This window comes from Zophobas morio, unplaced genomic scaffold (genome assembly GCF_036711695.1).
Source record: "Zophobas morio isolate AGI-343-1 ecotype UQ-CSIRO unplaced genomic scaffold, CSIRO_AGI_Zmor_V1 ptg000012l, whole genome shotgun sequence".
NCBI lineage: Eukaryota > Metazoa > Arthropoda > Insecta > Coleoptera > Tenebrionidae > Zophobas > Zophobas morio.
This window is the reverse complement of record NW_026972117.1, coordinates 19,730,954-19,749,568: the sequence shown is the minus strand read 5'-3', so window position 1 is coordinate 19,749,568 and position 18,615 is coordinate 19,730,954. Positions and strand designations below refer to the sequence as shown.

At 30.9% G+C, this 18,615-nt stretch overlaps 1 protein-coding gene across 3 annotated transcripts in view; it reads left to right on the top strand.

The window, feature by feature from the left end:
- LOC135127977 (uncharacterized) overlaps positions 1 to 18,615 on the top strand; it is a 242,239-nt gene that overhangs the window by 206,988 nt on the left and 16,636 nt on the right. For all 3 annotated transcript variants that reach the window (XM_064054717.1, XM_064054716.1, XM_064054715.1), the window contains one exon: positions 9,252 to 9,385. In XM_064054717.1, coding sequence (XP_063910787.1) covers positions 9,252 to 9,385 — 134 coding nt within the window. The remainder of the gene's footprint in view (positions 1 to 9,251; positions 9,386 to 18,615) is intronic.

Sequence of the window (18,615 nt, the reverse complement as noted above, 5' to 3'; positions counted from 1 at the left end):
CGAAAAACCAAAAATGAAAAAACGGAAAAGTATAAAATGAAAAATCTAAAAACTGAATGTTACGAACTTAAGAAATTGAAAAAATGAAACATTGAAAAATCGAAAGATGAAAAATTGAGAAACTTAAAAATCGAAAAGGGTAAAATCAAAAAGACGAAATATTGTACATTCGAAAAATTGAAAAATCAAAAAATTGGAAAATCGGATAATTATTAAGAAATCCAAAATTGAAACATTGAATAAACGAACAATTATAAAATCGAAATAAACATTAAAAACATAAAGGAAGTGAAAAAAAGGAAAAATTGTGATATAAAATAGAGAAGATGAAAGTGAAAAAATGGGGAAAATGAAGAATAAAAATCAAGAACTTGAGAAATTGAGAACGAAAAATTGAAAAATTGAAAAATATAAAAATGAAAAATTGTAACATCGTAAAACTGCACAATTGAAAAACTGCAAATCGAAAAATTAGAGAAACGAAAAGTTGAAAAATTAGGAAGGCGAGAAATTGAAAATTTGGAAAAATCAAAGTAAAAAATCGAAAAATTATGAAACCGAAACATTGAAAAATGGAGAAATTGAAAAATTAATGAAAATTAAAAAACGAAAAATGGTGATATCAAAAAATTTGTCGAAGGAAAATTAATCATTTCCTACGCTACGCGTTTGTTTCAAGTGATTTTTCCCATTACAAAATTTTGGTTGCTTTGATTAGCCAATTTTTGATTGGGATTTTACCAATTACATGACAGTCCTAACAGACTTACAAAATTTGTCTGCTGTCAAATTTTCCGGACAGACGGCAGACAGACAGATAGACAGACGGAAATGGGGACCTATTTCTTCGTACTCTAGGGGTCATGGAAAATCAAGGCGGATTCATAAGTCACAAATACAGAGGTATGTAAGCGTCATAAATTACGACTGTATTTAGTATGTTGACCTCGTTAAAAAGTTTTGAAATAATTATTAGTCAAATGTTTTCATTTGTTAGTCGATAGCTTGTGTACATATAAAGGCCAATAAATAATACCACATGCACATACTTTGACAGTGTTGAAATCGAACTAAAGCTCGTAAAGTTGATTTATTATTTAAACATTCTTCATCTCTGCAATAGCTTGTTTTACGAGATCCCCTTTTTTCGCCGAATTCTATTTGCTTCAATGTATTCCATAAGACGGATCTATGCAATCGCTAAGTTCCACGTTGTTTGTTCTGAAAATTGAGTCAGTCTGATTTCTTTCCAATAGTTTATTTATAGTAATATTTGTATATGTGGGATCAATACCGTTTTGTTTGCATAGCTTTTCTGGAACGAAAGAATAATTTTTTTACTTAAACTCGCTTAATCGATGCGCGTCCTTTCGTACGTAAGTGAACCAACAAAGGAAACAATACAGGCACGTTTTCATTTCTTTTTATTTGCTGTGTTTAGTATCACCTTGAAACGATTCTCTGTTAGCATGTCTCTCCTTAATTAAGATGCCCATTCCTCTGAGCCACTTTTCCATTATTCAGTAGTGCTCCCTGAATAAATATTGAATAGTAGCAAAGAGCGAGCGAGTCTAGGTGTATCTAAGCTTCCGTAATTACTTTATTCAACTCTAACAATAGCGGCAAATACGGCGAGTTGCAAAAGTGTCGATAATAAATTTACTGTTACTAAACGAAATTTGTCGCGAAAATGCGCCGACAAATAACTTCATTCTGAGCTGTTGAAAAGGGGGCGATTTTTTATGGCGTTTTGCGAAAATTGTGCCTGTCGTACGTTCAGAGGTCATTTTTTGTGTCCGCTATGAAGATTAGGCTATACATTTTTGGGTTTAGTGCCGAGCGGTAAATATGTTTAAGTATATCAGGCAGCCCACAGGCAGTACTTTTTTAACTGCTGGGAATTTTATTTTTTATTAAACACATTTTTAACGCCATTTTTCTTAAGGCGTTTGTATATATTTTTAAACGACTGGGTAATTTTTCAATTTATGTTTAGTTTGTTCGTTCGCTTTTAAGGTAGAAAACATCGTTTTGTTCGAATCAGTTCTGAATTTTTATTAATTAAATTTACATATCGTGTAAATTTTCTGTGTCCACAGAATATTATTTTATTTCTGAATCAAAAAAAGGTCAATGAACTGACGCTTTTCCCCCTGCCTCGAAGAAGTGAAAATATTACGTCCATGATAAAATAAAGAAGTCGATTTTTACTAAAAATGTAACTGGGCTATTTTTGGATTTATCTTATATTTTAATAAGTTATTTATTTGATTTTGTCAACGTACTTTTTTATAAATGCCAATAACAGTAGGATCATTATTTTATACCTACATCACGAAATGATTTTTTTACCCTGTCATAAAAAACCACAGCCTGCAGCGAGTAAATAAATTAAAAGAAATAATTGTTTTTGAATTTCCTTTAAGCTTTGGTTCTAAAGCAATATTACAATATTTATAAACTTTAAAAACTTTTAATTGACAATGTAACGAGGAAGGAATTGTTGGTTGCTTTTCGTCTGATTTTACAACAAATATGCATAAGGTTTGCTTTTATAATGAGTCGTAGACGGGCGACTATGAATGAAATTTATGATATTTTGGCAGGTAAGAATAATTGAGTAGAAAAGGAAAGCTCTGTAAGACAAATTAAAGGCTTCCTTTTTCATTAATTAATCAATTTGCTGGAGCGCTGATACGACCTCACATTTTTTTTAACATTGTAATTAATTGCTGCTTTTATTCTATTAGGTTTATGAAATACTTATTTCCTTACAACTTGATCAACACAATTTTCTTTAAATGGGAAAAATACTGCAGTATTTTCATGAACAATTAACAACACGTTTGTTAATATTTCAGAATGGTATAAATGTTTTAGTATCTGTATTTATTTAAAATAAGTAAAATTTAATACCGTTGAAATATATTTTCTTAAATAGCCTGTTCACGAAGCCTTTAGCAGCCATAAAACCCACATTAATAATGCTTACTACAAAGTGTACCGTTTCTGTAACATTGAATTTTATTTTTATTTTATTCGTATTGATAAATTTATGATGTCCGAGGCTATTTGTAAAAGGAGTCATACTCGACCTACCATTTTGTCATAAATTCATAACTCGGATACAATAAATACGGAAGCGTGGTGGTGAATCACGGATAAATCATGAGTATTATATGTATTTTGTCATACTATAAATTAAAAATTATTGAAATAAAGTAAAATTCCGTTTCAAAGCTAATGATCAATAAATAACAGCAGCAACAATATCATGATTTATTGAATAAAAACTGCTTGCATCTTTTATGGTGTACCTATGTAATATTTTCTCATGTTTTTTCGATGTTTCATGACCCATGGAATATGAAAATATAAGCCTCCCGTTTCTGTGGTCTGTCTGTTGAAACTACTCGACTGATTGTTGTGAAATTTCACATGTTTCATTTTTAACATCATGTAGACAGTAAAATGCTGAGCAAAATTCGCCTAGTCATTCTCCGCAACAATTCGATAGCGTCGTCTCAAATTATTGGATAGTGAATGTTATTTAAGTTTCATAAAATAACATACTCACATGCTTGTGGTTTATGAATCTGCCGTTATCTTTTATTCTAGATATTTAGACTTATAAAAAATAGAATTGTATAACAACGTTTATTTATTGGAGACGTTCTTTGTGCTTGACTACTTTAGTCTGAAAACCACCAAAATAACTTGTGTTCAAACAAAATAACCCTATTTTAGCTCTCCCTCGAGACGTTGGACGTAAAAAAAAAGGTCTAGTTATTTTGACAGAAGTACAATCAAGGCAATCCAGTTCCTTGGCTAAATTGTATGATTAGATTTTGTGAATTTTTCTTTTGTGATAATTCCCACTTCAAATAAAGATATGGGTAGATTGTTGATAAGAAGAAGTAAAATTATGTGACGACGTTATGAACTTTTTAGCAAGAACAAAAAAAAAGCGACATAAAAGACAATGAAAGCGCCAAAGAGAAGGCGAATAAAAGCAACAAAAGACGACAACAAAAGGCCACCAAAAAATGCGACATAAGAAACGAAAACAATAAAACACAATAAAAAAAGGACCATAAAAAAATATTGTTTAAAAAAACGACAAAAAGAAGAGTCGAAAGAAACGCGACCAAAGGAAAACGTGAGAGAAGGCATCAAAAACACGGTAACTAATAAACAGGGAATCAAAAAATGCGCTTTATAAAAAATAAAAAGAAATTGAAAAAATACGACAATATAACGGGACAAACTAATTTAACAAAACGACAAAAAAGAGCAAAAAATATCAACAAAAGATCATAACAATGCGAAGAAAAACAAAAAAAGACTTAAGAATTATGAATGCAACAAAAATCTGTGACTGCAAAAAAGGAAATAATAAAAGGTGTAATAGAAGAGATAATAAATATGCGAAAAACAACGACAAAATAAAACACAAAACCATGAAGACAAAAAACACATTAAAAAAAAGGTGACAAAATAATGAGCCTACGAAAATCGCAGTTAAAGTAGGTGTCAAAAAAGCAGACAAAAGGAAACACAAAAAAGAAATAATAGTGAAAGAAAACGTAATAAAAGAAATAAAAAAAAAATGGTATGAGAAGATCGACAAAAAAAAAACGAGGAATGTAATAAAAAAGACGATGATTAATAAAAAGTGAATAAAAAAATTCGCCAATAAAAGATAACAAAAACGACTATAAAAATACGAAAATATAAGACCATTAAATCAACGAGAAAAAAAAGAGAGAAAGCGATAAAGGTGGCAAAAAATTGAGACAGAAAACTCAGTTAAATATGTAAACGACAAAAAGAGAATACAGAAAAATAGGATAAAAAGAGACACAAAAAAGCGAAACAAATGAAAAAAAGAACAAAAGGCTGTCACTACACAAGAGGAAGTTAAAAATGGTAATAATAAAAGAGCGAAAAAGGACAACGAAATAAAAGAGAAAACAATGAAAACAAAAAAAAAATAAAAAATGGTGACAAAAACAAAAGTAAGTGTCAAAAAGGCAGACAAAAAAAAAGCACGAAGAATGTGACGAACAAGCAACAACAAACAAAATATGAAAAAAATTTGAGCAAAAAAAGACAACAAAAAAAAAGGGTAAGAAAAAACGACCAAAATGCCGAAAAGGGGAATAAAAACATGGCTACTATAAAAAGATGAATTAAAAAAAATGTGCCATATGAAACATAACAAAAAAGTGCACCAAAAAATGTGATAATCTAAGATAACTAAGTAAGTAAAAAAAAAGACACGACGAGAAAGAAAGCGAGAAACAGACAAAGGCGGTAAAGAGATTAACAAAAAACACAACGAAAGATGTAAGCGGAAAATAGAGAGCACAAAAAATTGGGCAAAAAGGCCATATAACGCGAAAAAAACGCCAAAAAAGAATTTAAAAAGCAACAAAAAAACTGTAACTACAAAAAAGGAAGTTAAAAAAAAGAGTTCACGATCAAGTCATAACAAAAGTGCGATAAAGCGCGACTAAATAAAAGACGAAATTATGAATACAAAAACACAATAAAAAAAAATGTGACCCAAATTGCAAAAACAAAGTAAGTGTCAAAAAAAGAAGACGAAAATAGGTAGGAAAATAGGAAGGAAAAAAGTCAGCAAAAAACTGGAATAAAAGGGAAGGGAGCAAAAGCAATAAAGGATAGCCTATAGAAAAGCGAAAAGGGGCATCAAAAATAATAATCAAAAGGGAGGCACAAAATGTGCCACATGAAATATAACAAAACGACCACAAAAATTACGAAAATATAAGGCCACTATATAAAATAAACACGACCACAAAAGGAGAAAAAACGACAAATGCCGCAAAAAATTACAAAAACAATAACAAATTATGTAAGCGACAGAAAGAGGGCACAAAAACTAGGCTTCAAAAGAAAAAAAAACTATAAAAGAAGAAAAAAAGAAAAAAAAACTATAAAAGAAGAAAAAAAGAATGAAAACCCTGTGAGTCCAAAACATGAAATGAAAAAGAGGCGATAAAAGAAGCAACGCAAAAAGAGCAAAACAGCGAAGACAGAAAACACACTAAAAAAATTGTGACAAAAGAGAGCTTTTCCAAATATCAAAGAAAGTGTGGAAAAAAAGGGCGATAAAAACAGGACAAAGAGATATGACATGAAAAGAAACCAAAAAGGATTGAACTAAAAAATGGGTAAAAACGACAAAAAGGTCGAAAATGGAAATAAATTAATTGTAATATATTGTCCTGTCATTGGATAATAATCTGTTGGGCAATAAAGTCTTATTATTATTATTATTATTATTATTATTATTATTATAAAAAACTTGGCGACTATTAAAAAATAAATTCAAAAAACATGCCGAATGAAAGATAACAAAAATTGCACAGAAAATGTGATAATATAAGATGATTAAATTTGCAAAAAAACACGACGAGAAAAAAAGTGAGATACAGACAAAGGCCACAAAAAAATGACAAAAAAAACAATAAAAGACGTAAGCGGAAATAGAGAGCACAAAAAATGATACAGAAAAGGCCATATAAAGCCAAAAAAAAATTTTAAAACAATAAAAAACTGTTAGCACAAAAAAAGAAAAGTTAAAAAGAGTCCATAAAGAAGTCATAACAAAAGTGTGAAGAAAGGCGACTAAATAAAAGACAAAAGTATGAATACAAAAACACAATAAAAGAAAGTGACAAAAGAATGTCACTAGTCAAAGTAAGTGTCAAAAAACAGGACAAAAACAAGACGGAAAAATTTTGACAAAAAGGCAGCAAAAAAGCGGAGTAAAAAGGAATGGAGAAAAAAATCAATAGAGAAGAGGCTATAGAAAAACGACAAAAAAGCGAAAAGGAACATCAACAATAACAATAGAAAAGGGAGTTAAAAAATGCGCCAAATAAAAGATAACAAAAAGAACCCAAAAAAAATGCCAAAATATAAGACCATCATATAAATAAAAACACGACAAAAAAGGAGAAAAAACGGCAAAGGCGACAGAAAAAAGGACACAAAAAGTAGGCCCCAAAACAAAACAAAAACCGACAAAAAAGTATTAATAGAAGTAATAGAACAACAAAAATCCTGTGAGTCCAAAAAAAGAAATGAAAAAGAGGCGATAAGAGAAGCGACGAAAAAAGAAAAAAGCTGCGAAGACAGAAAAGATTACAAAAGAATACGTCTTTAGAAATCGCTGTCAAGAAAGTGTCAAAAAAACAAAAAGGGTGACAAAAAAATGGCAGAAAAATATGACATGAAAAGACATAAAACAAAAGATTGAACTGAATAAAAAAACGATAAAAAAAGGGACCAAAAATATCACAAAATAAAACGAATGTAAAAGGCGCCAAAAAATCTATAAAAAACACAACCAAAAGAAAGACGTAAACATAATAAGCTAGTAAGCATAGTATTTAGATCGTTAATAAAAAAACGGTATCTGCTTATTGCATGTTAAAAATTTTGCAAAAAAAATGTTATCTAAAATGTGCAAAATATTATGAGCTTGAACTTAAAAGAGCGAGTTTGCTAAAATTTTGAAAATGCAGTTGTGTTATTATGAATATTACGTTGTAGTTAGTCACCAAAACGTTTATTCCACAAAATACCGAAAACATAAAAAATTATCGACGTATTTCGTCAACTATGTTGGCATTATCTAGACCAAATTAAACTTCACACATTTTTTTTGTTTTCGATGTTTTGGAGAATAAACGTTATAGAATTATAGCGTACCAAGGGGTCAAAATAGATTCCTAGACCCAACCACATTGATGTACGTGGTTTAGCTAAAAAGTTGATAACATCTTCACAATATTTTATTATGAAAAACTCACTTGAAATATACTCATAGCATGCCTGTAGTTTAACAATCCCCATCCAACTTTATTTTAACTTATAAGGGTTATCATAAAAAAAACAAAATTCGCAAAATTAAATTTTATTATTTGTGTTAAGGACCCAGATTTGTTCGACTGTACTTCAGAGGCGAGGAAAATCTTATCTAAAGAAAGTGTGCTTTTTTATATCATAAAAAACAATGTTTTCAAATGGACGAATAAATAAATTGTGCAAATAATCGCAAAACGACGTATCTCTGGTTAACAAGAAATACCACCTTTAAAAGATTTTTGTTTATAACTAGTATTAAAGATATGTTATTTAATATGTGAGTGGAAATTTTGGAAGATAATGTGATAGTTTGAAAGCTTAGTGTAATAATTTTCCTTGTTTCGGCTGCATCTAAAAAACTTTCTAAAAATTCCACACAAACCGAGGCTAATATTTATATCGTTGTTTCAACCTTTAACGAAATTTAAGACACTTTGCAGGAAATTTACTGTTTTATACGTTTATAGCTAAATTTTTTATATAGTCGTTGGTTCAAATAGGATTTTTCAGTCCCTGCACGGTTTACAAGCACTAGCGAAGCTTTTGTACGCCGACCGAACAACAGAATTTTGTGTCATTAATAAATAATAACTAAGTATTAGTCATTGTCCTGCAATGTTTAAATCATTCACGTAATCTCTAAATTATAAATTATAAATCGGATGGTGGAAAATTATTTCTGTAGTAGAATTTGTAAACAGAATATTGAAAATAGGTTTAGCACTGCTTTAATAATTATGATGTTCAGGTAGCATTAAAATTTCGAAATGACAGATCCTTTGTAATTTGTAATTTAGGACGCTAAAACGTCAAGCAAGTATGGGATTAGATATTCGTCAACGGATTTTATTACAATACTCCCAGGATCTTTTCATCACATAATTCCATTATTACTAACTTACTTTGTATAGAATTTCTTTATTATTTGGCTCATTTTTAAATAATTAAAAAACGTTTTGTTTTGAAAACATTTCTCTAGTGACTGATTTTATGTTCTACCTCAGAGCGCATAATTCTAAAGCCAATTATAACTATGCAAAACTCAAAAGCATATAGTTATTGTGCATATGTATCACTAGATTATTGCAACGTGTGCAGAAAGTAATTTTGGTGACCGTATATATGTGTATAAAACACAAGTAGAGATGTATTCTCTGATTTATGAAATTGCATCGAATATCGATTTTCAAAGTTGCTATTATTGGATACACAATAACGCACAAAAAAACGCATTCCGTGTTAAAACACTGAGTCGCGTTCGTTTCCTGCATTAAATAATCGCATTAAAAATGGCGAATGCGCTCGCCAGAGCTATTATCTAACCGCAATTGTTTTTCTTTTTGTTCCAGCGTTTCCTCAAGAGGATCCGATCATTACCGGGGTGGAGATGCAATACCAGATCGGCGACGAGATCACCCTCAACTGTACTTCAGGGAAGAGCCATCCGGCTTCCATACTTCACTGGTACATCAACGAACAACAGGTACGATATAAAAGCACTCGAAAGGTGAATGGGGATAACTAAATAAACATCAATATATCAAGAAGCAACATTGTTGCCAAGAGATACCGGTCTTTATTCCGCCTTCGTCTCCTAGAATTACCGGGGAAACGATTTCGTACTCTGCGAGTTTCTCAAATTCTGAAATCGGAAAATTGGTATGCTCTATATGCCGGGTTAGTTGGGCGAAATTGATCGAGTACTGTGGGTGAAAAGTTACGCCAATTAGGTATCAGTTTCCTATAATGAGTTGTTTTTGGATGGTTTGTTTTCGAATTAGACTCTTGTTTGCTGAAAATATCGGGTTATTAAAGCTGGAGAGGACTTAAGTGATTTAACTCCTACGAAAAAGATCGGATTTGAGATTTTTGTCATGTCTGTTTCGTTATAGGGGCAAACACATTATGTAGCAGCAAAGATGTGGATTTTTTTATTATCACGTCCGTTGTCAACCACAGAGGCAACCTTCAAACAATGTTTTATTCTTGAAATGTAGAAGTGTACAAGGTGTGAAAACGTTTAATGACATTCTAGTAGTTGTTCTTCGATATTTCACGTTCCTTTGTTAATTACTCTTCCCACTCTTTTCCAATAAATTTTTTAAAGTCAAATAATCCTTCAAAACAAATACTCCTACATTACAACATCACTAGTCACTGGTTTTTGTCAAAAATCTACTGCTTTTGTGTTAAATAATCATGATAACAAATACAGCGAAAAAAAAACTTGTTTCATAGTATTAGACAGATCTTCCCTAGCCTCTGAAGTGCAAATCCAGTCTATAGAAAAAAAAATTATATAATACCAGTCAGTGCAGGAAAAGTGGCCTTTGAGAAGATCGAACCCTCGGCCTTCGCGTTGTTAACACGATGCTCTAACCAACTAAATTAATGAGCGGTTGCTCAGCTTGCCTACGATATGGTATTCAAAAAATAAAATGAACTTTGTACCGAATTCCACAACAATCCCGCGAGTAGTTTCGGAGAATATCTAAATAATTATATAAAAAACCGTGGTACTGCTCATTTGCATATCATGGTCTAACCATAATGTTGACTCTTCCAGGACTTTTAAACAATTGCGCTTGACTTTAATTTTAATGTTGTGTTTAACGGTTTTATGCATTTAATTTTTGTGGTTGACCGAAAATTGGAAATATTTCAGGCATGAATATTGTAGCGAAACCAAGTAATTTCAAACATAAACACATGTGTATTTACTATATTTAATAATAATATATTTTTTTAAAGTAATAACAACACAAATAAAATTTAATATAAAAAAAAAACACCTACGAGTATCTTAAAAAGGAACATTTTAGATTTATTAAAGTTGCATATCTGTAGAAATACTTTGTCATTATGTCATGCCGATTATTGATTTATACTTGCCAACTGTAAACTAAAGAAGTATTGTAATCGACTCCACTGGCCGACTGGCCAATTCCATGTTTTCTCGACGTTTCATGACTCCAACCGTACGAAAAAATAGGTCTCCCGTTTCCGTTTCCGGGATTTTTAATATTCGATTAGACAGATAATCTCCCAAGCTACTGGGCCGACTTTTGATAACTGTTAAATACAAATATATAATAAATATTACTTAAATTTCATAAAATAGCATACTTCTATATTTGTACTTTATGAATTAGCCCTGTTTTGTTTATTAATATAATTGTTATTGTTCTTTAGTCACAATACGTAGCCACTCAGACCAACTGAACGTCCGCGGTTCATGCTGCCACGTTTCCATTTTTTTTAAATCAAATCAAGGTCGGTTCACCTCATTTTCTCGGAAATTACAGTATTATGGCACCCGCCTATATTTAATAGTAGTGAAATAATAATGATTATAATAACAGATCCTCATCCAAAATATTATTCGGTGTTGCTCCGTAATATCTCAATTAATTAATCAGTCCTCTTTTCTGTTTTAAGGAGACAAAATAAATCAAATTTCAGGTTATTCTAACATAAATTAGCATAATTTGTAATCTGAAAGTGCTTTCAGTCGAATTCTTTCGAAGTACAAACATAAACACTTGAAGTTAAGTATGTTATAAAAAGTACATTTTTCCGTTGGTTATGTACTTTAAATATATTTTATATTGTTCCCACTTGTGCGGACAGCAGCTACTTGGAATTTGGTTTTACTTTATAGAAATCATCACAAAACAAAAATCGTAAAATAAATTATTTTATCTAATTTTTCAAAAAACGGAATTGGTTGGTCTGAAAAATTCTGGAAAAATACATTCTGACAAGCGATATGACTAAAACTGAAGAATATTATTTTTCAGAAGAACTACAATCATATGAATCAGTTAGTTTTGTCGATTATAATCTTAAAAATAATTCTTTTAACTTCGATGCACAATTAAAATATTGCTTTGGCTAAAATTGTATTTCTACTAATTTTTTCAATTGCTCCCAACAAAATGTTGACGACAATAACTCGAAAATCTTTTAAATAGGTACATTATTTGAAACATAAAGTTAGTACCTGACACCAAAATTTCCTCACTTTTGAAGTGTTAGCAATAATACACGTATTTTCGTTTAACAATAATTTGTGATGACGTCATGAAGTGTCTGGTGGGGATAAAATATTAATTTTGGTCTAGAATAATTACATAGAAAGATCTTTGGATTCTTTTATTACCCGTACATAAGCTAAGGAAGTATTATAATATGGTTCGTGTGTCTACCTGTATGTGTGCCCAAAGTTTGTCATCTATTACTCATCGTCTTTTGTCTGTGATTTAGATTGATTTTTATTAAAATACCGGACCGACTGTTACCAAACATACATCTAGTACGTTAGGAATTTTACGTCGGTGATCAAACGTTCATCAAAATTTGCCTAATCTTCCCCACCAACAATTTAATGACGTCACCTCAAAATATTGCAGGGTAAACGCTACTTAATTTTATAAAATAAAATAACATATTTGTGGTTTATGAATGTACCTTAAGTTTCTAACCGACGCATCAAAATTTTCGAAAAAAGCAAAATTGCAAAACAACTTTTTACACGAACGCCGCATGGTCAAACATTTTTAAGAAAAAGAGAAGCTATGGTCAGCGCACTTAGGGCATTATGGATATACAGGGCTTTTATAAACGATTCTAAGGGTGTAGTTGGCCATGGATTTCAAAAATCGCCCTTTGTACTAGGAAGCGAAGACTGTGAAAATGGTTTATTCTGTTGAACAAGACATTTTCATTGTTATGTCTTGCTATCGCAATGGACTAAACGAAGTGTGGGTGTATTCTGTAACCGCTTGACAAGAATATCTGGCAAATACGCTGATTTAATAATTCAAGAAACATCGTTAGAGGCTCACGTTAGAGACGTAATCAACAGATTTGTTCGAACTGGCAGTGTCAACAACGAGAAAAATCGTGGAAGATCTGCAGTATCTGAAGAAGTTGTTGACAATTTGAGACGACTTGAGCTGAATCCGGAAATATTTTTGACAAAATTTGCTCAGCAGTCAGGAGTTCTGTTGCTACATGAAATTGAGGTCCAAATCATTGACGAAAGGAGAACATTTTTTTTAAATTAAAAAGGGAGTGAACATATGACTTGAACAAAATGGTGAACATTTTCAATATTTACTGCGATGTTTAACCGCAATAAATTTGCTTCTTTTTAGTGTAATGAATTAATTTTATTTTTTAAAAAGATATCAAGCTTTGAGGCAACCAGTTATACAGATGCCTGTTGGATTTGTCATGCATCCTTAGGCATTTAGTATAGTTCAAATCTGAGAGGCGGCACATTTACATAACCTACTGCGACCCTATAATCATTTATAGAAACCCTGTACAACTAATGTTTATTGGAAAGAAATAGCATAAGTTTCGTATGTTAATAGAAGTCACTTAAGTCACCAGGTAGTTAAAATTTAAGAGTAAAAGCGTGCTCTAATGCATTTATTTCTTATAAGTGTTTTTATTAAAATAGATATCACCATTATTTCTAGAATTTAATATCACCCGTTAATTTACTATTTTTCTAGATACATAAAGCAGAAAAAATATTTTGAGAATTTTCCTATAAGTTAATGTAAAGACATGTATGTAATTTTAAAGTAAAGATAAATGTAAAGAAGCGTGCTACGCGCATAATTGAAATGAGTTTATGTTTTACAAAATATTGTAATGACGTCATCAACATTTTTGCAGACACGTATATCAATCTGTGTAGGTGAAGTGTAATCCTATTAATAATAATATTATATTTAAACAATTTTTGGGAAAATAGAGTAAGGTGTTCCTGATTTAATTAATAAAATAAATTGACTCATTAATTTTTTTTGTCACCCTGTATAAGGAATTCTGAAAAATATCAATCATTTTAGGTAGAATTTATTAGCCAATATTTTGAGATGACGTTACCAATTTCTTGGAGCGAATAAATACATATATTTTAATTAAAAATTTACCATGTGCACGATAAATTTAAAACGTCTCCAAGATTTCAAAGCATTCGGTTTTGTAGATTCAAAATTAAATTGGAAAACGTTGTTATATTATAATTCGGATTTTTTTTTTCCAAAAATCTGGATGTCTCGGGTAGAACCTGACAACGAATTTATACTTAAACAACAGGTGTAGGAGTATGTTATTTTATATAAGTTAAAACCTATTTACCATGTACAATTTTGAGGTAACGTCGTCATCAAATTGTTGGTGGGGTTGGTTAGACAAGGTTTGGTTAACGTTTTACTATCAAAATAATATTTAAAATACACGTATAAAATTAGACAAAAAACAGTCCAGAAGTTTCGGAGATTGTCTGTCTGATGAAAATCAACACAGCCGGCCAACAGACAGGCAGACAGGCAGACAGGCAGACAGGCAGACAGGCAGACAGACAGACAGACAGACCGAAACGGCAGACCGATGGACTCGATTACAATACTTTCTTAGTTTACGCTCGGGAAGTAAAAATAGATAAAAGATCGTTCAAGGAAAATTTATATATGATGGGTGTTGAAAAATCAACTAAGCAACAAACTTGTGGAAACGAAACTTCTGAATCTAAATTTTCAGTGGAGTGAATAAATGTTTCCATTATCAATTGCTGGTTGAATCTGAATTCTTAAAAAGATTTTTTTTAAATATTATTTATTTATACTTATTTATTTTATAGTATACATGTAACCAAAGATTATTGAAGATTTTTCATTAAAAAAAAAACTGGGACCAAATATTCTTAACCATTTTCAGTACATTTTTATTCTACAATTTATTTGGTCATTTTTTAACCTCGAGTGCCAGATTGTGAAGTCGCGAAGACTCTTCAAGACAAAATTAACATTATTCGTTTTATGCTATCCAAAAAACTTGATTATTTTGGTCTTCATTTTTTATTAATAGAGAAAGTTAGTTTACAATAAAAGAAGTACATTCGTTTTTACAGTTTCATGGATTTTCACTTGCTTTAAATCTTCGGTCTCGATTTTGTGTTCTTTGCTCCTCCTTAGATATTTTATATTCTTTGAATCCCATTGAATGTTCGCTCCTTCAGTGTGTATGATCGTTTTCACTTATTTTGATCATTTCGGAAATACGGTCTCTTATTCGTGTTTATAGGGGAGTAATATGTCATTTATCTCTTTTCCCTTTCCAGGCAATCAATTAATAAATGCGAAAGTATCCGACAACTTTTAGAATACAATTCAAGTAGTTATCTGGAATCTGTACATCGAATAGTTTATTTCAAGGTTCTCTTAGCTTGGAATCAGCAGTCATGTAAACTTTATGTAGAACTTTGTCCAACTTTTAGGACCAACGTTGTTGCGTTATGGATGCTTTGAATTGTATAGGATTCCACGGAAACTTCCTGTGAAACCTTTTTAAGACACATCAGACACATTAGCTCGTAATAAGTCAAAAATGTCATACAGCTTAGTCGCCTTATATAATTTTAAACAAACTCACATCCAAGAAACTGAAACTTTTTGGATTTGAAAATTCATCAAGTTCAGGGAAAGTTACTTATCTTTCACAAAACTTTGTAATTGCAAAACTATCGTTATTTTGGAACACTTCGTCCTAGAAATAAATTCAGCACACAGTTCACCTTGAATCCAGCTTTTCGTTCGCATTGTCGGAGTCAATCCTACTTCTATGCAGAGAAATTTGCAAAATAATCATTCAGAGTAGTTTAGTCGGAAGAGAGATGAGATCAGGATTTGATGGAAATCAAGTTTTAGCTCCACTTGTGCTAGAAATTTCTGTCTTTGTATTCGAGGGCAATCGATAACTTTCCTGCTGGTCAAGCATCTGCAAGCTTGCGAGAAATGTCCGTGTAAATTCTCCAGAAGAATAACTGCCGTAATCTAAAACTTAAAGCATTAGAGTGGTAAAACTACTTATGTAGTACAAAACTGCGCGAAACTTACGGCTGCTGTAATGCCACTTGTTTATTAAATAAACACGTAAATCTTTTGTAATTAAAGTAGAACAAGTTTTATGATCGCGGAAATGCGACGCTGCTACATTTAAAAATAGTAGTTTGCATTTGCAGCTGCTGGAGCTGAATAAACACGCACAGAAAGACGGGTTGTAATAGAATTTATGACGACAAATTCTTAATATGTACATATTTTAAAGCATTGCACACGATCATTTCTGAGAAATGTGTTTTATTACTCTTAACTACTGTTGATTTGGAATTATAAAAATTGACGAAAAAAGCAACATTTAGGTACCTCGTAGCAATTGCTACATTTCGTGCTACATCTTGGCTAGCTGGATATTAAAAACCTACGCCTGTAATTTACATAATCTTTCTTTTAATTTCCGTGCTAGAGAAATCTGGCATTGCTTAATAAAAATTGAACAAATATATTTAATTCCCGAAGTTCGTTTTTATTTATTTTTACGTACCATAAATCTGATCAGATTTTTATTCTCTGAAAAACCCTGGATTATTTGAAATATTTTGTAACCATGAGAATCCTAAAAATAACTTTAAAGTTAGACGGGTGCTATAAATGAAATAAATATTCAACAGTACGGGGATTACTTTAGTCATAGAGTCGGATTGGTTTGAAATATCTACCGTTACATATTATTTAAATTGATAATTTTAAATTCAAATATTTTATATACTATGATTTAAAAATTAAATTAACCCTGAAATCCACTGAGACAGCTAGGGCTGTTGAATTTTTGCTCTTTGATATTCATTTATTTCGTGACTATCACGCCATTCTATTTATACGTACATACATATCACAATTTTCTAAAATCTGTAATAAAGCAAAAAATATCAGCAGCCACACGTGGACGCTCGAGGCTGATAAATATTTTAAATGACACGGTTATTTATTAGTTTAGTGGCATTGTATATAATTTCGTTGTTTAAAAGTTTACGTTAGTTTTTATTCCGACCTGGCGTTATAAATTATTATTTGCGTTAAATGTTTTTAGACCTGTTGTAAATTTACATGAAATAATGGGTCGTGTATAGCAATGAGTTTGAAATATGTTTGCATGGTTTAATTGCTAAAAATATATTTTCAATAAAAGTCGGCAGTTGTGTAGGGCACCTGATTTAATTTATACATTATATTAAAATCTATTGTTAAATTTCATTGCTGTTTTGTTAAAATACTGAAAGCTTGTATTATAATTGTTTTTAGACAGAAACGAAACATTGGATTTAGTTGGGTTTCATAGTTGAAACTTTTGGAAATTAATAGAATGCGTGTGAACAATTTTTCGGGTTAGTTTGTTATGTAACTTTTGAAAAAGCATATGATTCCTTAAAATTCTTAAAGCTTAAGGAATTATTAAACAAACAACTCATAAAGTTTATAGAGAATTGTCTACCTAATAAAGATCGACAAACAGATCATGACTGAAATGAAAAGGAATGTTGTAATGAGTCAGCAATCGTCTCCAACATTGTTTAATACTTTAATTTTTATTATATAACGAGTTTCAAATAAAAAATCTTCAAATTATTGAGAAAATGCTAGAGATTAATTAAAATCAATCCAGTGAGTTAAACGAGTTGACGACAAATAATCAGTTTCAACTTATATATCGGACGTGAACCGGTTGTTTTGTTGTGTTGTTGTTTGTGAAAACAAAAATTAGCGCCAAGTTCGTGAATCCATTGGGTGGAATTTAAAATGTCCGGCTTTAAATCCTGATGTCAATTCATTAATCGATCGACAATAATCTCAAAATCAAAAGTTCACTGGTAAAATCAACACACAACTTTTTGTTTTGTTAGGTGTTTATAGTCGCGATTTATATTTCTTTTCTCAGATAATTCATAACCACTTGGGAGTTAGGAAAAACAACAATTTGCACGATAAGAAGTTACAACTTTTAGCAGCTTATTTTTCTGTCTCTGTAGGAACCCTTCAGAGCCAGTCTATCAATGAAATACTGTTATTCAACGCTCTGATCGGTCGTTTCTTTGAAAAATAAAAAAAATCAGATTTAGATTTTTTTGCGACAATTTGGATATCAAGTGTATAGGACGATATTATTATATAACTTTTAAATTATTTTATTATAGAACTTTTTGAAATGCCCTCATCAAATTCTTCTTAGCCAAATTAGCGTTTTACCATCTACATGATAGTCTTAATATACGTACAAAATTTGATAACAATCGGTCTGGTAGTTTTGGAGATTATAGTTATAATTGACACAGACGGCAGACAAACGGAAACGGGAGAACACTTTTTGGAACTCTCGAGAACATAAAACGTCGAGAAAACGTGAAAGGAGCAAGTCGCCGGATTGACTCGATTACAATACTTAGTTTCCAAATTCTTTTCGCTACACGCTTATTACTTTTTATAAATTTTGATAATTTTTAGAACTAAAGAACTAAAAATAGTCGAAATAAAAATTAAAATAATAGGATAAGTTTAATCATTTTAAATAATATTCAATATTTTTGATAACATACATATATCCCCTGCCATTTACATACAAATAAAAGATATCCATTTATATAGGGTGAGCCGAAATGTTTGTTGGCAGTACTTTTTAAACAAAAATGTGAACTTTTCTCGCGTTTATGGTGGCATAATTACTTCCGTTGTGTGACAAATATATCAATTGTCATTTTGCAAATTAAAAATATCAACAATCTGTCAATCTTGACAGCTGACAACCGAAAATTATACAAAATATCATGATACCAATTTCAGACAAAAATCCAGGATTACC